A 26869-nucleotide genomic window follows, 5' to 3' on the forward strand; every position below is an offset into this window, starting at 1 on the left:
AGCACTGCTTACAGGGTTGGCTCTGGGGGAGCACGTGGCTTTCAGACAAGTTCCTTATAGCACTGGGAACACTGAAGCTCGTGGAGTCCTCTGCCTGTGACTTATTTTTCATAGTGGACTTTTGTCCATTAAAAGAAAAGAAAATAGAAATAGGCATTAGTATTGTTTTATTTTCTGAATTTTAAAGTCCATATAAAACTTTAACATATATGTAGGCAAGTGTAATTGAGGTTTTTTTTTTTTAGTACTGATTTTTTTTAAAAGATGGCCTCTCAGTGTGTTTTAGAAGGGATTGGTGTGTGTGTTTTATTTTAGATATTTAATACAGTCACTTGGATTATTGGAGAGTGGTGGTAAGCTTTCTGTTTTTAATTTCAGAATCCAAGCAAACCTCACTTTAATCACTACATGTTTGAAGCGATATGTTTGTCCATAAGAATAACTTGTAAAGCTAACCCTGCTGCTGTTGTAAATTTTGAGGAGGCTTTGTTTCTGGTGTTTACTGAAATTTTACAAAATGATGTACAAGGTAAGTTAAAAGAAGTTATTTTCTTTCTTACTGAATAAAACTATTAAAGTGGCTATTAAAATGGAGCCTGCCTGTGAGGTATGTGCCTTTTTGTGGGAGCCATTAGTTATGAAGCTGACAGCTCTGTTTTTACTTTTATCAACAGAATTTATTCCATACGTCTTTCAAGTGATGTCTTTGCTTCTGGAAACACACAAAAATGATATCCCGTCTTCTTACATGGCCTTATTTCCTCATCTCCTTCAGCCAGTGCTTTGGGAAAGAACAGGAAATATCCCTGCTCTGGTGAGGCTTCTCCAAGCGTTCTTGGAACGCGGTTCAAACACGATAGCAAGTGCTGCGGCTGACAAAATTGTGAGTGGGATTTATTTTGATGTCATTGTCATTTTATAAGGTAGCGGAGAGAACTGAGGATAGTGGAGTTTTAAAAATTCTTAAGTAAAATAAATGTAACAAAGTAGTTATTAGAAAATATTAATGTATATTTTACTACAATTAGGTATCCTTTAATTATCTCCATGGTAGGAGATAAAAAAATAGAGCCAAATAGGTTAATTTCAGGAACTTAACTTTAAGGCTTATTGTGATGGGATATTTTCTGACTATACTTCAGAAGTAGGAACAAAAGTGAAAACGCTAATTATTATAGCATGCACCCTTTTCCAAAACATCACCTGCTTAAAGTGTAACTTTCAGAACAGTTAATCCTTGCCTCTTTAACGGAGTATTATTTGATCTAATTTGTTGTAGCCTGGGTTATTAGGTGTCTTCCAGAAGCTAATTGCATCCAAAGCCAATGACCACCAAGGTTTTTATCTTCTAAACAGTATAATAGAGCACATGCCTCCGTGAGTATGAGTATAACCCTCACTGTATAGATTACTCAAGGACTGTTGGGTACTCAGAAGATGCTGACTTGATGCATTGTTGGTTTTATTCACTTCTTTAGTGAGTCCGTTGATCAGTACAGGAAGCAAATCTTCATTCTACTATTCCAAAGACTTCAGAATTCCAAAACAACAAAGTTTATCAAGAGTAAGTAAAATTGGGGCACCTAAGTGGTTCAGTCGGTTGAGTGTCTGCCTTTGGCTAGGGTCATGATCCCAGGGTTCTGGGATCGAGCCCCACATTGGGCTCCCTGTTTGGTGGGGAGCCTGCTTCTCCCTCTCTCTCTGCCTCTCCCCCTGTCTTATGCTCTCTCTCTCTCTCTTTCTGTCAAATAAATAAAATATGAAAAAAAAAAAAAAGTAAAATCATTTGGCTCTTCTTACAGAAATAAGGAAGGAAAGTAGCTAAAACCCTTAGCCTTTATGGTTACACATAAACGTTTTATCAGTTTTAAGCTTTTTCTATAAAATATTTTAAGATGTTTGTATTCTCCAAATAGTAAGTCACTTTCAAATATATTGTGTTCCAAAGGTTAGTGTCTTAAGTTTAGATATCAAAACATTTTTTGTCTATACTGTATGTTAATTGTATAATAAAGGGAATATTGATCCCAAAGTTACCCATTGATTTTAATGATTATGACTATTTCACGTGGCAGACTTGTGCTGAATCACTTGTTTAGTGCACTGAGGCCTCTGTATTGATATTCTGTATCTCCTTTCAACAGGCTTCTTAGTCTTTATTAATTTGTATTGCATAAAATATGGGGCGCTGGCACTGCAAGAAATATTTGATGGCATACAACCAAAGTAAGTTTGTTTTTATTACTTACTGTATTTTGTTATTTAAAGCAAAAAAAATTGACTACTTTTAGCACAAACCAGTATTTCTATTTTATAGATGGTTTTATAGTTCTTGGTGGAGCTATATATCTTTGTGGTTTTCAAAATATTCTTAGGACTGTTGAGTTGCAAAGAAGAAAATCCCTGCAAACATTTTTCTAACTCCCCCCCGCTGCCTTCTACACAGCCAGTGTTCTGTGTGATTCTGGATGGTTGGGGTTGTCTCCAGGAGCCTGCCTTTGTTAAGGCCAGGAGTGTGATTTTTCAGATGAAAGTCTTTGCTTTTCACTTAGTGTACATACAAAGAATGTAGTTAGATGGTATTTCCCATTTCATAGGGAAAGGAAGGATAGAAATGATAGAGAAGAATTTGAAGAAAAAACTCAAGTGAGATCCCTGTGTTGGTATTATATCAAAAAAATTCCAGACTGACTGAGATGAAAAAAATGAATTAGCCTGAAAAAGTAGTACCAGAATATATGCTTTTCAGCTGTAGAGATTTGTGAGGAAATCAGTTTCATGAACTGCTAGTGGGTAAACCGGTGTGATCTTTCTATAAAGCAAAAAATAATACCTAGAATATTAAAATGTCCAGTATCTTTGATATCCACTATTTCCACTTCAGGTAATTTTAGTGAAGTAGAAACTGAGGATTTTACATCGTTTGGTATTGCTCTTAGGATGTTTGCAACAACATATTAGATTGGTGGCTAAATAATTTTTATAATATAGTCATTAACATTTATATCCTTATAGATACGTAAACATAGGAAGTTGGTAAGTTTATAATCCAGTAATGTTAAAACTCGTTATTACTGGATAGTGGGGTGGTGATGGGTAATTCTTTTTCTTCTTTCTCTTATCTAATTTCTAATTTTTCAAAGATTTGAGTAAATAAAAAAAATTGTGCCAGAAAAGCGGTTGTGAAGATTCCACATGAGCACAGACTAGTATTTCACAGAAGTTGTTAGGAGCACTTGGCCACAGGGCCGAAGTTTGAGGTTTCATTTTTGCTTTGTCATCTCTAGGTCTCTGCCATTCAGTTGGCCAAAAATAGTAGCTCTGTATTTTGGATTTTATCATGTCCCTAAGGAGTCAGTGTAAGTAACATCTAATAAGCATTTCACAGTTTAATTATAGTGATAGTCTAATGTTTTATTTTAATAGAATGTTTGGAATGGTTTTGGAAAAAATCATTATTCCTGAAATTCAGAAAGTATCTGGAAATGTAGAGAAAAAGATTTGTGCGGTTGGCATAACGAAATTACTAACAGAATGTCCCCCAATGATGGACACAGAGTATACCAAGCTATGGTAAGTAGTACTCCAAACTTTTTGGGAATTACAGCTTCCTTCCCTTATGACTGCAAAATTAAACAAGCTTATTGTCCTGAGGGCTGAGAATTGGGTTCTGATGTCAGGTTCTCCACTAGCAACCATCAGATCCAAGACAGGACATGTGGGTCCTTCTGGATCTAGAAAGATGTTTCCTGATTCTTAACTTTATCAGAGGGGGTTCCTGTGCCCCCTCTGAGAATCTGGTGAACATTGCTGGTCTACAGGATCTCTAGGAATGTTCATGACAGACACTCAGCTAAGTTGGCTTAAATCTTTAAGTGGAGAAATTGAATAGGCTAAAAGAGGATCTTATGTGCTTGTGCTCCATGACTGGTATTCCTGGCTTTTCTTGACCTCTTGCTCTCAGGAACCTTGCCTCATTTTGGGTTCACTCAGGCACCGTCTTCAGAAAAGGATCTGATGATTCAAGGCCTATTTCTTCTAACTAACTTCTGGCAGCAGTGAATCTCTGGTTTGGCTTCAGTCACATGGCCTTCTTGGCCAGTGGGTCACACAGCCAGCTGGACAGCTCTGGGGATGGAGTAGTTTCCAAAAGGGAAATTGGCGTGCTGTGGCCGAAAAGAAGTTAAGAGTGGTTTTGGAGGATACATGTAGGAACTGATGTCCATCCCATTTCAAAGGTCCCTTGCAGCTCTTGAGACTGTGCCTCTATGATTTGTGTCTCTGAGGAATTGCTGCTTTTTGTTTAGATCTTCAGAAGTATTCACTTTATCTTTTGTCTGCTTGCTTGCTTCAAATCCAGGACTCCTTTATTACAGTCTCTGATTGGCCTTTTTGAGTTACCTGAAGATGATACCATTCCTGATGAAGAACATTTTATTGACATAGAAGATACACCAGGGTATCAGACCGCCTTCTCACAGTTGGCATTTGCTGGGAAAAAAGAGCATGATCCTGTAGGTCAGATGGTGAACAATCCCAAAATTCACCTGGCACAGTCACTTCACAAGCTGTCTACCGCCTGTCCAGGAAGGGTAAGTGTGTTGTCCAGGAACTCTGATGAACAGACCCCTTTCTGGGAAGGCAAGAAGGTAGGAGTTATGCTGGTGCCTATAGTTAGGCCTTAATTTTCTTTCGTTAAAATGATGTGCTAGAAGTAGATTTTAAGCAAATGACTTTTGGAATAAGGACAAAGCAGGGGATAAAACCCCCTCACACCTCCTCCACACACTTTTTAAGTTTTATTTATTTATTTAAGTAATCTCTACACCTGACATGAGGCTTGTACTCACAACTCCCAAGATCTAGAGTCGCTGGCTCCTACTGAGCCAGCCAGGCACTCTAAAACCCTTTGAATAGAAATGTATTTATTTCCCAGATTGAAATCACTCTTCTATTAAAATGTAGGCATTTTTTTTTTAACTGCAGCATACTCAAATATTGGATCATGGAGTAAACATAATGGCTGTAGAGTTGCATTATCTAGCACCTGTTACAGAGTCTTCTAGATGATTGGAGAAAATGTGTATTTTTCAATGTTTCATTATGGAAAACTTCAAACACATAGAAACAGCATAATGAACCTTCACATACAGACCCTTCAAAAAGTACCAGTGTTCTGCCATTCTTGTTGCATGTGTTTCTCCTTGGGCATGATGTCATTTCACCTATATGTACTTAATTATGCATTGCTAACCAATAAGGACTTTTTTTTTTAATCCCCACAATGCCACTACCACACTGAACAGCAGTAATTCCTTATGGATCTGCTTTTTAGACCTATCCAGTTCTGAAGGTGTAAAGCAGTTGAGGTCCATGAGAATCTCTGCAAGAGTCACTGGTGATGGACTGCCCTTCCCAAGACACAGCAGTTCTGGAGAAGATGGGGCTTGTGTTGGTTTAGTAGGATCTCCAGGAACCAGCATGTTTCCCATCTCTTGTAGGTTCCCTCGATGGTGAGCACCAGCCTTAATGCGGAAGCGCTCCAGTATCTCCAGGGCTACCTTCAGGCGGCCAGTGTGACACTGCTTTGACCTGCGTTTTCCAGATTGGCTAAGCCAAGGATGGTTTCTGAGGAAATCACATAGACGTCTGAGCACAGCTGCATTAAAGCAAGTTTTCCTTTTGAACTTGTCACAAATTCCATCTTGTAAAGAATATTAAATGTTGCTTTAAGCTGAATCTTGAGCAAATTAGGTGGTTTGTGTGATCATAAATAGAAGTGGGTGACTTTCCAGTTTGCAGCTTCCAGGGACAGGTATTAGTTCAGTATATGATCATGAGTTGAGCATTTGCACTGTTGGGATAACTTTAAAATTCTGATGGACACTGAGCGTGGAGACTTTTTTCTGTTACTAAATTGTTTTGTTTTGAGGCATTGCAATTTGTGTTTCTCTCCTTTGTATTTTTGTCTGTTTCCGTAAGCTTTTATTGGAAATGTGAGTAAGTAAAGAATCACTGGTGTAACTTGCCAAGAAATGCACATTTCATAGTTTTAAATCTAAGAAGTTTTTTTTTTAAAGCCCTCAAATATGTATCTAAGAACATCTTAAAGACAGGTTTTTGGTGCTAATACTATTATAATGAGTTTCTTTAAATAACTGAAATTCAAACTCAGTCTTTCCTTACCAGGGAAAAGGGAACATTAATAAAGGTTTGGGGCTTATCTATTAGAACTTTTTTGGACCCATTTCTAGATGGCAGCATGAACTCTGGGCAGATGGTTCCCTCTGTGGATCGGGGAAGAGATGCCCTAGCTGGCTTCACGAGGCTGTTGCGTAGGTTAGACTGCATAGACGTTTGCCCTTTTTGAGAGTGTCTGTCTTATCTGCAGATTGGTGGTTACTTGGAACTTTTCAAAGTACAGCCTGAGGTCTAGGATGAGCCATGAGAGTGGGTATACACTAGCAAACAAGGCTGCCTGGGCAGGTTCTGGAACAGTTGGGTTTTTGGGGAGTAATCAGACTAGCTCAATTGAGAGGCATAGTTTACTTCTGCTGGAATTGTCCGTTCAGTGCAGATTAAATTGAAATCTCATTCTGCACACATCAGTGATCTCTTTTAAACTTCAGGCACCTGACTTGAATGTTTTTTCTTCACATGCTGTTTTTGTAGCGTTGCGTGAGAAACCCTCCAGCTTAATCAGTCTAAGTGTTGTATCAATCATTTTTTTTTTGTCTTGACATAGTAATGGAAGCATTAAATCATATATCACTATTTAAGTGGTCACTGGCAAGATATTGAGATATTATTGGGATCTACTTTTGAAGTATAATTTAATACAGGTAAAAAATCTGTAGTGGAAAACAGTCGGTGGTGATGATTTTTGTTTGCTGCTTCTTACATAAGCTCCGAGAGCACCTGTTTGGCAACGATCGGGTAGAGCTCTTGGTGAACAGTTAAGTAAATAACACAGCACATTCTGTTGCAGAGAACCCTTGCTTCAGCATCTTAGCCTCGGAGGACTGAGCACGTTGTGAATTTTTTCCTCCTCAAAACCACCAGAAGATGGTTTGTCTTTGTAAATGTGCCTTTTAAAATAGTTTCTGAACAGAAAGACTGGTACCTTTCCTATCCTTTACTCTGGCACAAGTCATTAATTCTGCTAATGTTTAAAAATGCTTTAAATGGAGGTTTCTCATTCCATCATCTTAGACAGTTTACCTAGCTTTTAAAGATTTTAACAGCTGGTATGTAGTGAGTTTCTGACAGGTCTTAGTGACTTTCTCAGTGTGGTGATGCCAATTCTTTGTGGATGTAAAGAGTTGGATTCATACTTTGAGATTGGGCCAACCTGGGTTTGAATTACTCTGCGTGTGACATGTATGACCTTGAGCAAATGACTCAGCCTCTCCACTTTGATGTCTTCTGAAAAATGAGAAAAATCACCTTCAGGATGGTTGTAAGATGTAAAAAAGACATACTTTAAGCAGAGAGCATATGCAGAGTTAAGTACTAATAAGTAAAAGCAGCTATTTGATTGTTTAGGATGGGCTTGGGGGCAAGCGCAGGGTGGGGGGTTGCCTTGGAGGAAGGGTTTGTTACTGAACAGGGCAGAATGCCGCCCTATCTTAGCAGTGGTGGTGTAGTTCTGGGGGGGTGGGAAGGGGAAGACTTTTCAGAAGAGTCCCAGCCCAGGGGGTAGTTTTAGACACAGGGGAGAAAGGTATCTAACCTGCGAAGTTCCTCATGAGAGCCTCCTGCTGCTTCCACAGATTCTGTTTGAGCACATCTCCCCTTGTAACAGCTTGATTTTTAAAAGTAACATTTCTGATATAAATGTATTTTCTTTGTTGGAAACTTGGTAAACACAGAAACCTACCTTCAAATATTTTGGCTTTTCCCCCTAAACAGAGTTGAGATCATTTATGATTTGATATGCTTTTTAAACATTTAACAATAATTATAACCACTGTTGGAAATGATAAACTCTTGAAGTGAACATTCTTTATACAGGAGTCCCTCTCTTTCCTGACGGTGGGATTACTGAGCACTTGTCCCGAGGAAAGCTTCGTGCCAGTTGCTGTAGCCCGGCCCTCCCCACACGAGTGCCGTAGCCAGTCTGGGTTTAATTCAACTTTACCCACGTGTGGTAACGGAGCGATGGCCTTCCGGTTTTCAGCTCCTGGGGCCTTTAGTTCTTCGTCTCCTCAACTGGCAGATCACCCTCCCTGCTATGAGAAGTAAAAAACTAGGTCGCACTTCTTAGATCTTCCTCGGTGGTTCTCTTCAACTTTGGCCACGGTTTCTTGGCTCCTCAGTATCTGTGATAAGGTAACTCCGATGTCACAGGAGAGGGCGCTCCGTCCTGTGCAGTAGTCCCTTATCCGCTGGGCTTTATCTGTAGGTGTCTTTTAAAGGGGGGAAAGTGAGAATCCGTACTTGAGTACTGTTTGGCTCGGATGTGTGACTGCAAGACTTGCCCCTGGGCCATCCTGGGGTATGCTGAGGGGCTGCTCTTTTGTAGGGCAAAGGAGCTTCATGGACCCGTTGAAAATAACTTGAGGTCATTTCTAGTGGATTCTCCAAAAGACCTAAGCGGCTCCGGTTACAGCTACAGGGACACACGGGCCCAGGGGGGTTGCTGCGTGATAGGTGGTAAAGGCTGTTTCTGAAATGCTCACATGTGGCTGGAGAAGGCAGTCATAAACTAATGAAGTCATTTACCTATTTCTGGGTTTTCTCCCTTCTCGATTAGACAATGTGAGAGAAAAATGTGGCAACAGGGAAGCACTGTCCACGTGAAGAAAGAGCCACAATAGGCAGGTCAGTTTTGCAAAAAGGAGACCATTTAATGGGGAAGCGGGAAACATTAGGAGAAAAGCAGCATATTTATCTTGCACCGGAAAAAGGTCCATCTCCTCACGAGAAGTTAGGGTCACCCCTTCTGAGTCTAGAGGGGATGTGATGACTGCTCCCAGGTAGCTGGGTTTCTGCAGCAAACATCAGCTGAGAACACCTCCTGATCTGTCTCCCAGGCGAGTCCACAGGGCAAAGGGAGGTGGAGCCCAGCATCCACCAGGTCCTGCCCCTCACAGAGCAGGCTGTGTCTCAGGAAGGCCGGCAGCCCCACTGGTGAGATCCCAAGTGGAGGGAGAGCCGCCTCGGTCAGGACTACAGATTTCAGGCTAGAAGGAGGGAGGAAGTTGCTACTCTGGTGCCCGCTGAGCATCCTGGTCAGAGGCTGCAAGACCCTCCCGAGGAGCGGCAGGTGGGGGCGACAGACTCGAGCCGACCGCCACAGGTGGTGCGTTCCAAACCCCCAGGCACGGGAACACCTCACCCTTGGCTCTGACCCTCCGCGCGAAACTCCCTTCAGTCCCAAGGCCAGACTGGCTCTGAACACGGACAGCAGTCTCCAGGGGAGACGTGTGTCTGCAGCAGCAGGGCCGGACGTGCCCTCTGTTTAATTCAAAGGCAGCATCTCTCACCATGATCCACAGCATTTGGGATGCCATCAAGAGGAACGGCTATCATTTAGAGCTCTGTGTTCTGTATTAGAAAAACCCCACTAGCAATGCTGACTGCGAAGCACAGTGGTTCTCAAATTACCACGGCATCACCTAGGAAATTAGAACTATGAGAAATACGCGTTGAGTCCCATACCTACTACACCACAAGCTCTGGAATGGGACCAGCAACCTTTTAACAGCCCTCCACCACGCGAGAGGATGCTCAGTGCTTAAGTCGGTGGGCAGGGACTAGGATAAAGTGAGGTAAAAGTGAATCGATCGAAGAGACACACGGACCTGGTAAAGCTGTGCGCCCTGCTGGGGAGCAGTGCTCTCGAGCTTCGTGGCCTCAGAACTAATGGATGCGCAATTGACAGCTCTGGTTTCGCACAAAGGGGGACAAAGTCAGGGCCCACTAGGGGCCACGGGCCTCAGTGGCCCTCTTCCAAAACTCAGCCACTCCCTACAGTTCCAGCATAGACACAAATTCTTGTTCTCGTGGAATCTGTCACTACAGATTCTCTTGGGAGACTTGCGGTGGCCTGGGGCCTGCATCCCAGTGGGAAGACGTGAGAGCTAGACAGGACAGAACAAGCAAGATTAGGACTGGACACCTCCGGCATGGAATCGGGCAGAGTCCTCTCCATCAGCCCTGAGTGGTGGGCCCAGAGGGCGGACCAGGAGCAGCCTGCTTCCGTGTCCGGCAGTAAGAACACCAGGAGGTAGGTACGAAGCGCTTCCAACACCAGGTGCCCCGAGGAGCTACTGACACGCATTGTCTTGGCGGTGAGAGAGAAGGGAGTTTCTAATTTACAGATAAACTGAGGCACAGAGAGGTGAAATCATTTGAGGTCTCAGCAAAGCGGTGACAGGTCAGGACTGATGCCCTGGCTGGTAGCTGCGCTTGTTACGAGCTCCCACGGCCGTCTAGTTGGGCGCACCGCCTTGCCCTCTGAGGAGGCCCCCAACCGGCTCCTCTGCCAAGTGTAAACATTCGTCCACCTACATCACAGCCCCTCCGTCCTTCAGGAGGTGATCTCTTCACAGCACAGAAGCCTCGTCCACATGGGTGTCTACCCTCTACCATACTGCTCCCTCAGGCAGGCGTTACCTGGCCGAGGCGAGCAATGACAAAGGTTGGCACACCATCTCAGAAAGGGTTGGGGCTTTCAGGGAACAGACTGTTGCCAACAAACCCTCTAGACCCTAACTCGCCAAACTCCGCCAAAAACCGGCGTGTCCCCCTCCCCTAGGGTAGGGGAGGTCTGCACCGCTCTGGTTTCCTTATCACCCTCCAACCACGTTTACACTGCTCTTGACCTTGAGTCCAAGGAGCCACCAGACAGGAGGGTCCTATTAGGGCCCAGAGAAGTTTCAGGCATGACCTCCCAAACCGGGGAGCACAGGCTCAGCTTACAGGACACTGTGGCCACAAATCTCCAGTGGATATTGGCACAGAACAACAAAGGCCCAAGGAGCTTCCAAGCCCTAGAAAATCTCTGGCCGTTTCTTAGGGAGGCCTTTTTGGCAGCCAGAGGAAATACGTGATTAAAAAGGCAGATACCACGGGCGCCTGGGGGGCTCAGTTGGTTAAGCGACTGCCTTCGGCTCAGGTCATGATCCTGGAGTCCGGGATCAAGTCCCGCGTCGGGCTCCCTGCTCGGCAGGGAGTCTGCTTCTCCCTCTCCCGCTCCCCCCTCTTGTGCTCTAATAAATAAAATCTTTCAAAAAAAAAAAAAAAAAAGGCAGATACCACAGAAGAACACAGTCTGAATAATGACAGGATTTGCATAGGTCCTCATTCCAGAACGGGACCACCTGCTCACTAATCTGTCCACGCTCAGCAATGTCAGAGGTCAGAGGGAGACTCACTGCTGCTCCTGCCACAGCCTAAGTGGGGACATCCGTGATGAGCTGAGGCTCAGCGGAGCCCACGGGCTTCTGTGCGGCACGTTCTGGCCTAGCTGGTCCTGCCTGCTCCTGGGCCCTGCTCAGCTTTGTGACGGCACCATGCACATGCGCTGCACATCTGATCGGGAGAAGCTGCATGTGTGGTGGGGCGCCCGGGGGGCTCAGTCGTTAAGCGTCTCCCTTCGGCTCAGGTCATGATTCCAGGGTCCTGGGATCGAGTCCCACGTCGGACTCCCTGCTCGGCGGGAAGCCTGCTTCTCCCTCTCCCACTCCCCCTGCTCTGTTCCCTCTCTCACTGTGTCTCTCTCTGTCAAATAAATAAAATCTTTAAAAAAAACCCAAAGGTTTTAATGAATACCTTTGGGAACACTATGAAGGAGATAATTTTTTATTTGAAAGATTTTTAAGTAATCTCTACACCCAACCTGGGGGCTTGAGCTCAACCCCAAGATCAACAGCCACAAGCCACACCAACTGAGCCAGCCAGCCCCAAAGGAAATATTTTTTAAAAATTAAACGGGGGGTGGGGCACACTTGGGTGGCCCAGTTAAGTGGCCGACTCGACTTCAGCTCAGGTCATGAGATCAAGCTCTACGCTCAGCAGGGAGTCTGCTTGAAGATTCTCCCTCTGCCCCTACATGGATGCACATGTGCTCACTCTAAAATAAATCTTAAAAAAAAAAAAAAAAAAGTAAACTTGGGCTATTAAGCAAAGTAGTACAAATCTCCTAAATTGTAGATAATTTTGCTAATAAAATATGGATGCCATTTAAATTACAAAGAAGTCTAATTAGAATCAGGTGCTTTCACATTTACAGTTTCACATATTCCATATATACACCCTCTGTATCCATTAAACACAGCACTGCAAGTATATAGAGGGACAAGAAGTTCCAAGAAAACAGTTGTGCTGCTTTCATGAATCGAAACCCCCTTGCCCCCAGCTGAGTTAGCCATCGCCTCTCAGAAGAACCCACATTTCTTTTAAAAACCTATTGAGGAAAACCGGCTAACTTCCTGCCAATCCAGCAATGTTCAAGTGCTTAAAAAATCCATTTATGGATTTGGAAATTTCAAGTAAATTTGTCTTTCATGGGCACACAGACATCCTTAAGCCAGAGATGGTAGTGATGGAAGTTTCCAATGTTAAACTACATGCAAGCAAACAAAAGCTGTGCATCCCTGTCCTGGCGTTTGCATCCCAGGGTCCTGTTGTCCCGAGCTCACAGCAGCGCCCTCTACAGCAGGCGGCGGCACGCTGCTTCTCCGGAAGACACGTGCCCTTTCCACAGGCCGCACCAGTAGCCGGCTCCCCCTCTAAGGGGACTTGGGATCCAGGCCAAGGCGGCTGTCACTAGGCATTCACCCTGCAAAGCTACGCACGTCAGCCCAGTGAGCGGGGGAAGGAAACCCAGTGTCCGAAGGGACACTTTTTTCTAAGAACTGTAGGTTACATTCCTATGGCTCAAGAAGGCCTTTCAAAACCAACAAAACCACCAGCTCTGGGGAAATCTTTACTCCTTAAAATCTCCCTTTGGTAAGAGGCATTTTACAAAGTCAAGACAAAATGTCCGCACACGCACTGTGGGTGAGAGACCCAGGCCTGCCTGTCCCAAGGACCACAAGAGCCTCTCCCCTCTGAGGATCGACACTCCACAAATCCTAAGACCCACAGTCTTCTCGTGGCTGACCCAAAGCCCCTTTGGTTATTTCAGACCTGCCTCGGGCGCCTTCCTGTCTCCTTTTCTGCCTGCACTGCAGAACCCAGGACCGCATGAATTGTCCCCAGGGTGGAGCACCTTGTCTTGGCTCTAAGGTTCTTGTAACTGAGCGAGCATACCAGCATGAAACGCGGTGCAGATTCCCTTCCCAGGCAGCTCTGTTCAAGCCTGTTGAGACCTAGGCGGGGGGGGGGACGGGGGGGGGCGCGAGGCAGGGGGCACGGCGTACTGCAGGGAACCCTTGCAGCAGGGGACGGCAGCAGGCCTTCCCAGAGGCCAGACTGGTGTGAGAGTTTACAGTCTCTGAACATTCAAGGACCTCTTTCCAAAAGAGCCAAAGATGCATCGCCCTTGAAAACCAGCCTTTCCAAGAAACCTGGAAATCCATACACCCTCCTTGAGATCAAGGGGAAACGTGCCCTCTCTGGAGTTCTGGCATTCAGAGCCGAACAGCCAACTAGAAGTTGTGATGTACTTCAAACACGGCACCCACCTCTCCCATCGCCCTTTTGCAGCGTGGAGGTCGCCGGCGGGCACGCTTGGGAAGGCAGGGGGCAGCGTGCTGGGCAGAGGCAGCTCGCCTCCCGGAGGCCCGTGAGAACGCCGGGCAGAAGTGGCAGGTGGCAAGTGGGGAGGAGGCGGCTGGCGAGGCCGGGAGATTGCCTACAATCTCAGTATTGGGGAAGGTACTGCAAACAGAGGAGGGCTGTGCAGAACCCCAGGGTGCTGGTAGCAGTATAAACACAGGGCTTCCAGATACACACACTGACCAGACGAATGTGTGTACACATGGACACGCACACACGCACGCCTACACATCTGTTTACACGCCAGCTGCTCAGAAGGCCTAGAAAAATAGCAGTGGGTGCTCTGAATGCCCAGACCTTGGTGGTTTCTTTTTGTCTCTTTGGCTTTTCTCTTTAATCTTTTATGCCTGGCGTGAGGCTCAAACTCACAGCTCCCAGATCGAGTGTCACATGCTCTATGGACTGAGCCCAGCCAGGCGCCTGCCCCCCCAACACCCTGGTTTTTAGATGCTCTCGTCACTAAAGGGAACCAGAATAAATGGCTGACTCCAGGACTGGGGAAGGGAAAGTGTTTTTCCTTTCACTGCTTTTCTCCCTGCAATGTTGATGAACGCCCTTCTGTTGCTGAGCACTTTTCCATAACCTTCTGGCCACTTTGTCATTCTGACAGTCCAACCCACAGGCCGGTTCATGAATGTGAACCGTCTTCCAAGAATACAAGCCACAAAGCCACCAGCCCACTCCTCAGCCAGGCCTGGACGCAGTGCCTCACCTTGACGACTCCGAGTGTGAGAGCGCCCGCTGGAAGTGAGGAGACTCGAGGTGTTAGAAGTCTCTCTCCTCTTCGGGCTCATTCTTTGGGTGACAGTGTCCGGTCCAGAGGAGAGGCACCTCCCCTCGCTTGGGTGCCCACACGCCGTACTTCCACACCCTCACTCACCTCTTCCCTCACTTCTTTAGTTACTGCTCAGAAGGACCAAAAATTCATTAGTATCTGTTTATTGATCAATGGTTTGATATAAAGTTATTTCAGATCTTCAGAATTTTGCCCGAACAGAAGTCACAAGCATTACAAAGAGTTTTTTTTTTTCTTTCTTAAAAAAAAGGGTAGGAGGCCGGTTGGGAGGGGACCAACCTAGCAGTAGTGGCATTTGAGAATAAATTAACAAAAAAAAATTTAGTATTACCATTTATTGGTGACAAACACTAAGTTTTACTTACATTCCATGGGGAGAAAAAATTCCAGCGTAAACAATGGATCGAAGCGGTACTTAACTCGCAAGGCTACGGTGCTTTTCATCGGGACCATATGCAGGACCTTAAACTGCACACGCTTCTGTGCCCAGTAACACAACATCAAAAGCAACACGGTTTCAGAGATAAACACGGGTCATTCTTTTCAGCCCTACATGGAGATGTAATCAACAGTACAAAGCACTCAAGGAAATCCCCCTGCGGGTCTGTGTGTACTACGTGGAGACCATATCCTGTAGTGTAGTGAAAGCTACGTGTCTTCAAGAGCCAGGTGTATGTACACACAATTTTTTTTTAATAATCTTTAAAACAAAGATCCAAGTTCATTTGTTTAAGTCCTGTTGCATTAACAAAAGTAAAATAGAAAAAGAACCAAATGATCATTGAAGTTTAAAATTCCTAAACTGTCCAGTTTATACAACCGTGGGAGACTTCATCAAGGACTCTGAGAAGCCCAGGACCGTTTCAGCTAAACCGGAGGCCACACAGTTTGCGTCACCGAAATGGTCCTGGGTTAGTCCAGTAAAGTCAAGACGTATAACCACATACACATGGATATGATCTTTGCTGATTAGATTACTGAAGTCAGTCTCAGACAAGTTTCTAAACTGTGCTATGTAACTAGATACAATTGAGAAACTCTCAGATGAAAATGTATATAGTGTCATTTCAGTCAAAAGAAAATAATAAAACTAAGAATATGTAATCTCTTTCGGGAGAGAAAGCAGTGGTGAGGAGAGAGTGGGCGCCACGGAGGCGGGGGCCGGAGCACGCGAGAATGGTTAGCTGGCGCTGAGGAGGAAGCATGTGATTTTCTCTGGTGCTTTCGGCCCTGGGGCTGGTGTACGGCCCCGCTCCCCGGCGTGGGTGTCCAGGGTGTGTCCCAAGGGCTTGAGTGAGCCACTGAGAAAGGGTCGTGCTCTGTTCCCGGTTTCCTTCACACAGCCCCAACACAAGCACCGAGGGGTCCGGGGCCACAGCAGCTGCCTGTATGTGGGGACAGAACAGCACCCGCGAGCGCAGCCACGGCCGCCTCCTTGTGTTCCCATCTTCGTCACCACTGCCGCCTCTGGTTCTTTACCCAGCACGTCGCTCGGCCCACTGGAGGTATCAGGACTTCCAAATTCTCAAAGCAGTTTCAGTATTTTCAGTATACGCGTCGGGGTTTCACAACGGTTCGTGGCCAGAAAAGGTTCAGCACCTCCCACACCTTCAAGGAAGAAAAGAAAGGAGAGTGATGCCAGTTTTGAAATGTAAGAAAATTTAACCCATGTTGAAGACGAGAAGAAATCGGCAGACACTGAAGCCCAAAAGCACAGGACCGCTTATGACCACTGGGTTCCGGTTTTCTCAGGATGCACCATCAAGTGAAAAAGGTGAGGAGAAGGAGGGTGTAGTGTGTGATCTCCGGGAGAAAAGGAAGAATGCAAGGAAGACAGGACTGTATTTGCATAAAGAAACACACAGGAAAGATACGTAAGAAACTACTAACCATTGTGATCTGTGGGTGGGGGCAGGGAGAGTGACGTGGGTGAGGGCTGCGTGGGGGGCAAGACTGACCACCCGGCATCTCTGGAGATCACTGTGGGGTCTGAACCCTGTGTATGTATTACCTATTCTCATTTTTTTTAAGAAAGTCGAGCTCTGCTCACAACCTGGAAACCTTCCAGGGAAAGGGACAGAAAGTGATAGAGGGGATGTCTTACTATTGAGTTGAGCAGGCGGTTTGAATTTAATGCAAATGAGGAACAGAACTGCCTTTCCGAGTAAATCAGCTCACTCACACAGACATTGGTCCATTTCCTGTTCTTGGCATCTCTGTACTCGGTTGGTCCAACTCAGAGAGCAGCTTTAAGATGTTCAGTGCAGCCTGGCAGGGACAAAAAGAAGAGTCAGAGCATGACCGCCACCCGGGGCCACAGCAAGACGCTGTTTGAACAGGTAGGCGAGGGACAAAACAGGGAGTCCCACTAAACCTCACATTCCCTTAATATTTGGACTTTCGGTTTGAAATACAAATTACAAAATAAATTATCCATGTTTACCTCATTGAATCACAACCTCTGCTAATTTTCTTTTAATATTTTTAACTTTATGGTAACTAGACTACACATTTTGTATCTTGCTTTAGAACAGAAACCTGTCCTGTTCCCTTGTTAGAATACGTTAATTTGATGTTTGCATTATATTCCATCAGGCGGATATACCACAGTTTACCTAGATTAATCAGTTCTTTTTCTCAGTTTTGTACTTCTCGTTAACAGTAGTTGCACCTGAACGGAGACCAAAATAAGGGGCTTTCTACAGCTGCCCGAACCTGGGCGTGTGGTCTGTGTTCTGGGAGGAAAGGAATGGACACAAGCGCGTGGAGGGGGTCCAGGACCCAAGTCCACCCCCCAGGCCAGCACAGGGACGGGAAGGAGAGTCTAAGGCTGATGAATTCTGATAAACAGTGAACAATCAATAAACTGAGGAAGAAATCTTCAAAAATACGAAGTCTATAAAAGTACCCAAGTCTCCGGGAGAACCCTTCTCCTGTCTGCCCAAGGCCAGCAATAGGCAGGGGCCAGGAGCCCTGGGGAACGTACCATGTCATGGCAGGACTCCACATCCTTTCCAATACCATGGCTGATCAGAGGTGGCTGAGAGGAGCAATTGATAAGAGATACAAACTCGTTCTTGTTGTTTTTGGGGAAGTCTTTGTATTCAACCTGAGGGGAAAAGAAAACCGAGGCGAGTAGGGCAGCAGCGAATACGCAAGGAGCCCAGCAAATGGAGAAGACACATCTTTCTCCTGCTGTCAACCAGACACGACTCCTGCTCAGTGAGCAGACTGTCCGGGGCGGCTGCAGCTGGGGGTACCCAAAAACCCTGGTCGGGGAGAAAGGGGGGGTACCAAACACCTGGTCTGAAAGAAGCCATGTCCTTTTCTGCTAGGCTGAAAAGGGCCAGCACACTGAATCCATTCTTGCTAGAACTATCACTAAGATGACAAGCTTTGTTACTACGGTTAGCTTGGATTTTGTAAAAGCTTATTTATTAGCAAAGGACAAGGTGATTCTGTTACCATACAGGCTTGTCCCATACTTTCCCGAACTCCCTCCACCCGCCTCCGGACCATCAGGTACCACGTGCCCTCCACCCTTCCTCCACATAAAGACCTGGATTTAATAAACGAGGTGCAAGGCTCATTTTCTGAGAGAAACCCAAAAAAGTTGAGTGCACTGAGGTCTAGACCACACAGCTCCACCCTAACAGTTACCTGGAATCCCTGGACTCTGGAAAGATAGTCCAGCTGCTCAGAGGGTCTTGTAAGAGGTCCATGGGGTACGTGGCCTGAAGAGATGTTATTCTTTAAAATGGTCTCGGCTGTGGGCGAGGTGCCCCCATACAACAACTCACGGGCTATCATGGCAGTTACCGTGGCCTTGGCCGGATTCGGAGCTGCCCTGGTGAAATCTTTGGTGTGGTGTCCTTGACTGACTCCTACGGCCTGGGCAACCTCGGGCACCATGGGAAGAATCCCCGCGGGCAGCTGCTGATGACTAAGATAAGGCATCCTAAACTCATCCTCTTTATTGCCTAGGGAGGGACACGCAGACAGATCAACACGAGGCCACGTGCGCCGCTAGGAAAGACCTTTGCCACCCCGCCGGCCCGCCCTCGACGCACACGACAGCTCGGGGAGGCCGCAGAGCTCCACACTGCTCGTCGTTCCAGGGGCCACGCCAAGCCCAGACTCACATTCAGATCAAGACAGTATTAACATCACACTTACTAGTCCCATTTTCATCCCCAGAGCCAGGTTCAAAAAAGGTTACTTTTCTTCCATCCCCTGGTTTTTTTATTGGTGTCTTAAAAAAGAAAAAAAAAAAAAAAAAACGCCATGAGTGGAAATCAAACTGTCGCAAGATTAGTTCTTACTCTCTGAAACTATACCAGCTCCAACCAGCGTTCATCTGTGGTTTGTAACCTTTTGAAATATGAAGAGGTAATCAGCAGAGAAGCCCTACCCCCACGCCGAATGGCCCAGCAGCCTCCTGCGTTCCCCCCAAACCGCGCCTGCCCCCGAGCCACTCCCGCCCCCATGGCCTGTCCTCTACCAGAGGAGGCTAAGAATCCTCCTGAGCCGGGGGCTCAGCTCTGCTCAGCACTCACAGGACGACAGGAGGACATTTAACCAGAGGGAGCCAGAGATGCTAGATGCTTTCCCCAAGGCGGGGAAAAGCAGCTTTTAGATGAAAGCTAAACAAAGACTTTTCTGGAACTAATATCCAATTCAAAGAAAAGGTGACATTTCCAAAGATAACAAAGGGGGAATGCTATGAGAGAAAACTTTTGTCATAGCTCCTTTCTGAGAAGGGAAATCTTCTATCAGATTTTGGAATGAAAAACGCCAAAACCAAGTGTCCAGGCTCTGTGCCGATTCTCCGAGGAGTGTCCGCGGCCACGGCCGAGGCCACGGCCCGCTGCCGGCACGGCTGGCACAGGGAGGGGTCCCGTCCCGGGACCTCTCAGTGGAAACAAGCTTGGTCGAGAACCCGCTTGAGGGTACTGCTTTACCAATCTTGGCAGAAGATTTTGTATCTAGTGTTCAATTCATAAAGAAAAAAAGAATCCCGAATCCAAACTACGAATTTCCTTCCATAAATCCCAGTGTGTCGGTGTCCCAGAAAACCCAAAGCCTGCTTCCCAACTAGCAGAAGCCTGAGGCCGCGGGCCTTCCACGCGGGCCCCACCGCGAGCACGAGGGTAGCCGCAGACAGGGTCATCTGCTGCCCCGTCGCCCATCCTCCTCCAAGTGGAAAGGGGCGAGCTGCCCTCCAGCCAAGTGTCCCCGACCACAGAGATACAGAAACAAGAACGACTTAACCCAGAGCCACGCTCGGAGCCATGGACATGCAACTCCCCTTCTGACCACATTATAATGCTCCAAACGGATAGGACGCCGCTCAGCAGGGCTGTTTTCCTGCCAGGAGGATGAAGCCTTGCCCTGAAGCCTGGCCCTGGAGGTTGCCAGAGTCCCCTAGGATGAGGCGAGGAGGTCATCTTGCCATTAGAGAGCAAGGACACAGAGCCCCGAGCAGTCACCTTCTCCTCTGATTTGAGGGCTGGTTTGGTGGGCTGAGCCTGTGGGACTTTGAAACCAAGGATCTCCAACATGTTCTCAGCTGCGTTGCGTTTGGCCACCTTCTTGTTGGTGCCTGTTCCTTCTGCGGTATGGTTTCCCACCTTCACCTGCATGAGGATGAAGTCAGGACTCAGAGCAGTGCTTACACCTTCAGAGTAAGACTGGCGAGGCAGTGGCGTGTGGGCAAAAGAACCCAACAGCGACCACAAGCCTCCCAGGGGCGCCCGTGGCGGCCGCCGGTCAATGTGAGATCACAGAAGCTTACGGGCCCTTTAACGTAAGGAGTTCTAAAAACGCACTTCCTGACGTGACTCCCTCTGACACTCATCTGTGCTGCTGAGGGTCTGCGACCCGGGGCACGTGTGTGGAGCCCAGCCCGGGACCGCCTGCACGGCCGCGGGCAGAGCGTTCCCCCCACGGAACCCTGCAGGCACTACGCAGCACCCCGCCTCCGGTGGTTCTGTCGTCTCCTCTAGACTTATGAGATGGAGGAAAGGTTAATGACGGAGGCAGGCACGCAAACTACGCTTACAAGCCTGTCGAGTCTGCAGCCAGGGCCCTATAACTGCACAAAAAACGGGAACATCCACCCAGTCGTTGAAAATGATCTGGTTCAACAAAGTCACTCACTGTTCACAAATGAAGTTCCAACGTGTCTTTACTTTCATCTTCTGTATGTGAACAAAAACGTCAACCGATTCTCATGCTAGAACTATGCTCCTCTATCAACAGCACGGGCGGCCTGCTTTTCTAACACCATCTAACACTGTCACGGCCCTTACGTGACAGAGAACACGGAAAGTAGAGAGTATTACGTGTTTTCTGTATTATTTGTCAACTGCGCCCTGGCCCAGTGGGCCCCGCTCCCCGCCGTCGGACGTTCGCACTACTAAGACCATGTTGCTTGTAATTTGATGCCTTAAATCGTGTCCTCGCGTGCGCATCGCACGTGCTGCTGAGTCAGCGGACAGGAGCTCATCCTCTCTGGGACATCTGTACTACACAGACATGTAGTTTATACATGCGTAACACATCTATAAACACCCCCCTTCCCACCAGCCCGCCCCCCAGGAGAGCTGAGTGTTCACAGGTTCCAGCAAGTAACCACGGCTTACAACCCCTTCCGAGCTGGTCCTGATCACAGACCAGACCAAAAAGCCCCATGTCCCAGAACTGAGAGTCAAGGAAACCTTCCCTGGCCTGTGAAGAGGGCTCTGGGGTTGAATCCTGGCCTTGCCATCTACCAGCTTTGATTTTGGCCAAATTACTGATCCTCTTGGTATGCTGCCATCTTCCTTGCCGCCTGGAAGGACCGTGACTTTACTCGCCTTCTGACTGGGGAGGGAGAGCACGCCGAGAACACTTCCCAAGTCATGAGCGAACTGCTACACGAGAGCAAAGTACTGGGTTTTTCACCAGAAAACACCATTAAATTCAAATCACAAAGTAGACCGCCCATATGAGTAACCGTTTCACAAATACAAGAAAACACTCTGCACTAATCCAAAGTGCAATCCCAATCTAAGGAGGACCAACCCTAGACTCCAGATTCTACAGATTGGGAGGAACAGGAACAGATCCTTTGATAGAACTTGGAAAATTTACCTTCTGAAAAGAACAATACAAGCCTTCAAGGAGATGTACTGAAGAGAAATGGTCACCCGCAATCCCCCTGCCCTAGCACCCATGACCTGGAGCAGGTGTCCGAGCTCCTACCTGCTGACTCAGCAGCACGTGCGGTGTGCATGCAAGGACACGTTTTAAGGCATTTACTACAAGCAATGTGGTCTTACTATTGCTAACGTCTGATGGCGGGGAGCGGGGCCCACTGGGCCAGGGCACTGGACCTGGCCCCCTCAGGAAAGCACCCAGCCCCTGGACCCCTCCAGCCGCGTGGGGCGTTGGTCACAGAAGGGCTGCCACAACCCACGCCGACCCACCTGCATCACAAACTCTCTGCGGCGCGGGAGGCCTCGCTCTGTGAGGAGCATGTACTCTGGCTCCTTCTCCTTTTTCGCCTGCTGGATCTGGGCCAGTCTGCTGATCGGGTTCATCCCCTGGCCGCAGTCTGTGCTGCTCTGTAGCTGACGACAACGGATGTAGACACCATGTGCCATGTTAGCCACAGAGAGGACCTCGCCAATTCAGGGGTCAGGACACAACGCAACATTCCTTTATGTTTGATCTAAGTGCCCAGAATTAATCAGATCTTTTTTAAACCTTCTTAAAATTAAAAGATGCTTAGGGATTTTCTAGGATTGCTCTGAGGTGACTTTTTAAAAGGCTCCTGGCAAACCAACATCAGTATCCCACTATGGGTAGGCAAGCAACCCTGAAAAGTCTGCTTTTTAACAATAAATTTCAACTTGACAATGAAGAGAGAAAAAAATACAGAACACTACTCCTAAAATTCCCCCCAAAAGTCTGTTATAAGATGGGTCCCCAGCTTTCTTAACAAGGACTCAAAATCCAGAAACTATTTAAAAAACACACACACACGAAACACAAAACCTCAGGCTGACACCACGTGGAAAGAACCTAAGAATCCCAGTTTCCTCCCAATGGCCATCTTTAGCGCCACGGAACCCTCAGCCACTGCTCGTGTGGGGTGGTTTCTGGGATCTCCTGAGAGAAAAGGGGAGCTGCAACAGTCTATAGCGTGTGCTCACCCCTGGGCACGGGGTCTTGGCAAAGCGTGAAACTATAGCTGGCTCTTGAACAACAAGGGTTTGAACTGTGCAGGTCCACCTAGAAGTGGATTTTTTTTTTTATAACTATAATAGAGTACAGTAAGTGTATTTTCTCTTCCTTAAGATTTCCTTAATAACGTTTGCTTTCCTCCAGATTACTTTACTGTGCGAATATAGCATTTAATACATACACACGTATACAACATATGACATATAAAACATATTAACTGACTGTTTATCTTATTGGTAAAGCTTCTGGTCAACAGTAGGCCATTAGTGGTTAAGTGTCTGGGGAGTCAGAAGTTAAACCCAGGCTTTCCACTGTGGGGTGGGGGCCCGTGCTGTTCAAAGGTCAAAACTGTATACTGACAATCAGAACAGACCCTAGTATTCCTAAACATGCCCTAAACAGAAGGGCTGGACTCTTGTCCGTTCTCTGGGTGGGGAAGCAAGGGGCTAGTATAATTTTTGACAGGTCCATTGACATGGCTTAAAAAACCCCAAAGAATAGGAGGTGTTTGGTGAAACGCCTCACTGCCCCCAGACGCCTTTGCTCCCACAAATCTGCTTCACGCTCGCACCAGTTCAGCGGTGAGCGAGGTGGAGGAAGGACACTTTGTCGCCATTCGCTCTGCAGAAGGGCACTGCAGACGCACACGGTTCCTGTGATCACCCCTCACCCGCGACGTGTGCGCACAGCTGCCAGCGCCTCGGCATCCACGTCTTTGCCGAGGGGGCTCCTGGGAGGAACCACCCAAGGTGGCCCGTCAGTGCCTATCCTGTCACTAGGGTCAGCAACCTAGTGAACTTTTTAGTAAGTGAACCTTTAATAGTGAATCCTCCCCCGTCATCTACAGGCAATGGAAATACCCTCTTCGATCGAGAAGGTTCTTACCCTGACTATGGATTTTGTTTTCTTTTTGATTCTGGGCTTCACTCGCTCGACCGTAGGCAGGGGTGGTAGCTTCTTTAGCTCCTCGAGGACAGCGATAGCAGCGTTTTTCTTTGAAATCTTCTTGCTCTTCCCTTCACCTTCCCCAACAAACTCCCCAACTGACACCTTGGTCACAAAGCTCTTCATATGGGGGGGGCCGCTCTCCCGGGCAACCTGTTTCAGAGGGAAAGACTGAGTGAAAGCGTGACAGACACTTCCTGCCAGTGGTAGGACACACTGCTCAGCACACGACCTCCCAGGAACCACAGGGAAGGGCGAGTTACGGACAAGACCTGATCAATGCAGGCAGCGTAAATGTCAGCAAAAGAAAACAGTGAAAATCCTGAATACTTTTCTTCCCTTCCTTATTTCTCAGACTTGCTAATGTTCTTGGGTCTGGTTGGTCCCCCATACAGTTAGTACGGAGTAAAGAGGAAAACAAGTTCTGCTCCCACCCTCCGAGCAGAACGGCTCCCGTCTTCCCAGGGTCAGAGACTGTCCTGAGTTCAGGGGATCCACTGCAAATGGCAGAAAGGAAGCTGTCCCAGCGAAGTCCAGAAATAATTGCAACACAAAGAGTTCAAGTTTAATATTTGCTCTGAGCCTCCAGCCAAGTCTGAGCTTATTAAATCCTGATTGCTATGCAGCTTTAAAAAAGAATGAGAAATTTCAAAGCACTGACCGTGATTTCCAATACACACTAAGTAAAAAAAACCAAACTGCCAAGAGTTTATACAGTACCCTAACTTTTGTGTAAAAAAAAAAAAATTTATATATACCCACACATATACACAAATATATAAACAGACACACACGTGTGTGTTTATATGCTTATTTTTGCAAAAAGAAACACAGGATGGATAAAGCAGAAACAGAGAATTAGTTCCCTACAGCATGTGGGAGGGACTGTGTAGAGAAGGGACAGGATGATGCTTCTGAGTGTATCTTTTTGTATAGTTTTGACTTTTAGAAGCATTTAGTGTTTTACATATTAAAAATATAAAAATAAGTCAACAAAGATGGGAGAAAAACACTAAAATTGAGTGTGGACAGAAACTTAAGTAGGGTTCTTATTGGATCACATAGAAGGAAAATAAAAATTGAACGAGCTAACTTAGGTTAGCTAAGACACTCTTGAAAAGAACTAAGGACTCACACTAGCAGATTTCAAGACTTCGATAAAGTTATAGCAACGATGCCCTCACAGCATTGTTTAAAGGCAAACAATGAGATCAATAAATCAGAACAGAATGCAGAAACAGACCTGCACACATTTGGTCTTGTGATTTCTGGCAAACACACCAAAGTACATCAAAAAAAAAAAAAAAATTTTTTTTTTTTTTTTTGCACCGTATCATTATTTTTAATGTCCAGCATTTACAATACGAGGGCCAGAGCTTTCTCCCCAACTCAAGTTTATAAATTCTCAATTGGCTTGTGAGGCCAGTAGGGATACTTCTTCTTGTCTAATTTGGTTTCTGGGAAGACTTCATTCAGGTCCTCCCTCAATGGTCATCTGATCAAATGGAATTACGTTCCTCATCTTCTCCAGCTCTTTTTCATATTCCTCAATCCTGGCCTTTGAGAGAGACAAAAACTCGGCACAACTTTTCACATCATCTTTTTCTTCAGCATCCACCTGAACAGTATATTTATCCTCTGGCACGGGAACCTTCAGGGCATTAAACTTCTTCTCAAAGTCATCTACCAAACCAGCCTTCGCCACATTGGCCTTGTAGTAAGCCCAGTCGATAGCAGGTGGTTTCTCAGGGAGACTAGCCAACCTGGAGGTAAGTGTCTCATTCCAGGATTTCGGGGAGTTAGCAATGGCCTTCTGGTTTTGGGGTATGATCTCCCCCAAAGCTACCCAGTCAATGGTTTTTAGAGCAAGTTTTCATGCAGCCATCTTGAGATCATTCACCGACCCCAGCGGCCCAGAGTCCACAGCAGCAAGGACAAAATACTTTTTTTTTTTTTTTTTTAATCAAAAGTCTTAAAGGGGGGGAAAAAAAAAGCACTACATATCCACGTGGAAGAAAAGCTGAACCACACAGTCTCAAACTCCACCACAAACAACAGGTACCTGGAGCCAGAACACAGACCTAAATGTGAAAGCTAAAACTGTAACACTCTCAGAAGAAAACATAGGAGTGGGGCGCCTGGGTGACTACAGTTGGTTGGGCCACTGCCTTCAGCTCAGGTCATGATCCTGGAGTCCTGGGATTGAGTCCCACATCGGGCTCCCTGCTCAGCGGGGAGCCTGCTTCTCCCTCAGACCCTCTTCCCCTCTTCTGCTCTCTCTCTCAAATAAATAAAATCTTAAAAAAAAAAGTTCTGAAGAGACACTAATTTGGAATCATTTAAAAAAAAGAAGAAGAAGAAGAAAACACATGTTCAAGGCACCGTTTTCCTTTCAGTGCCTCTGTCCTTCACTGTTGACCCCCCAGGAACCCCATTCCTGTGTCACCTGAGGTGTCCGTGTTGGCTGTGTTTGCATTTCTACGTTGGTAGTTTGTGGCTTGTTTATGTGTGGGGAGTTTTTTAAAACAAATTTTTATAAAAAGAATAGAATTTAATGGTAATAATAACTTAAAACAAAAATGGAAGCTACTGGTTATTCTCTTAACTTTTCACAAGATTAAATACAGATTTTCCTTTTAAAAAAAAAGAAGAAAACATAGGAGAAAAGGCCTGGAGCATGCAGTTGGCAAACAGCTCTTAAAAACACGAAGTACCAGCCATAAAGAAAACAAATTCGGAGCTCCTCGAAATTAAAATAACTGTTCTCATCAAAAGACAACAATTAGAAAATACAGGGAGTCCACAAAACGGGGGAGAACATTTGCAATATATGTATCTGAGGGTTTATATCCAGAATACTGAAAGAACCTCTGTAAGTCAACTACCCAATTAATGAAAGACTTGAACAGGTACTTTACGAAACAAGATCTCTAAATGGCCAATAAGCATATGAAAAATGGTTATCATTTGTCATCAAGGAAATGCAAATCGAAACCACAATGGAATACTGAAATATACACAACACCCCAAAATGGCTAAAATTAAAACAACTGACAGCATCAAGTGTTGACAAGGATGTGGAACAACTGGTCAGAGTATAAACTAGTACAATCACCTTGGGAAGGAGCTTGGCAACTTGTTTTACAGATTTTATTTATTTGAGAGAGAGCA

The 26869-nt window shown here is 46.1% G+C and overlaps 2 protein-coding genes and 1 pseudogene across 13 annotated transcripts in view; 1 reads left to right on the plus strand and 2 right to left on the minus strand.

The window, feature by feature from the left end:
- The window catches only part of CSE1L (chromosome segregation 1 like), a 45704-nt gene extending 38285 nt beyond the window's left edge, over window positions 1–7419 (plus strand). For both annotated transcript variants that reach the window (XM_045885918.3, XM_045885919.3), the window contains 8 exons: window positions 379–529; window positions 675–883; window positions 1280–1377; window positions 1479–1564; window positions 2145–2226; window positions 3427–3573; window positions 4361–4592; window positions 5502–7419. In XM_045885918.3, the coding sequence (XP_045741874.1) occupies window positions 379–529; window positions 675–883; window positions 1280–1377; window positions 1479–1564; window positions 2145–2226; window positions 3427–3573; window positions 4361–4592; window positions 5502–5591 (1095 nt within the window). In that variant the 3' untranslated portion in view covers window positions 5592–7419. The remainder of the gene's footprint in view (window positions 1–378; window positions 530–674; window positions 884–1279; window positions 1378–1478; window positions 1565–2144; window positions 2227–3426; window positions 3574–4360; window positions 4593–5501) is intronic.
- A 7232-nt stretch (window positions 7420–14651) lies between these two features.
- STAU1 (staufen double-stranded RNA binding protein 1) overlaps window positions 14652–26869 on the minus strand; it is a 91339-nt gene continuing 79121 nt past the window's right edge. For 7 of the 11 annotated variants that reach the window (XM_054510154.2, XM_045885935.3, XM_045885934.3 and 4 more), the window contains 8 exons: window positions 23639–23869; window positions 21994–22137; window positions 20014–20160; window positions 18701–18776; window positions 18185–18504; window positions 17511–17633; window positions 16707–16792; window positions 14652–16132 (listed from right to left, as the gene is read on the minus strand). In XM_054510154.2, coding sequence (XP_054366129.1) covers window positions 16117–16132; window positions 16707–16792; window positions 17511–17633; window positions 18185–18504; window positions 18701–18776; window positions 20014–20160; window positions 21994–22137; window positions 23639–23869 — 1143 coding nt within the window. In that variant the 3' untranslated portion in view covers window positions 14652–16116. The remainder of the gene's footprint in view (window positions 16133–16706; window positions 16793–17510; window positions 17634–18184; window positions 18505–18700; window positions 18777–20013; window positions 20161–21993; window positions 22138–23638; window positions 23870–26869) is intronic. The other 4 variants (XM_045885933.3, XM_045885927.3, XM_045885928.3 and 1 more) reach the window with 3 other exon arrangements.
- LOC123851873 (ATP synthase subunit d, mitochondrial-like) lies at window positions 24527–25970 on the minus strand (annotated as a pseudogene).

This window comes from Mirounga angustirostris, unplaced genomic scaffold (assembly GCF_029215605.1).
Source record: "Mirounga angustirostris isolate CCGP_5_RB_7025 unplaced genomic scaffold, mMirAng1.0.hap1 SCAF_10, whole genome shotgun sequence".
Taxonomy (NCBI): Eukaryota; Metazoa; Chordata; class Mammalia; order Carnivora; family Phocidae; genus Mirounga; species Mirounga angustirostris.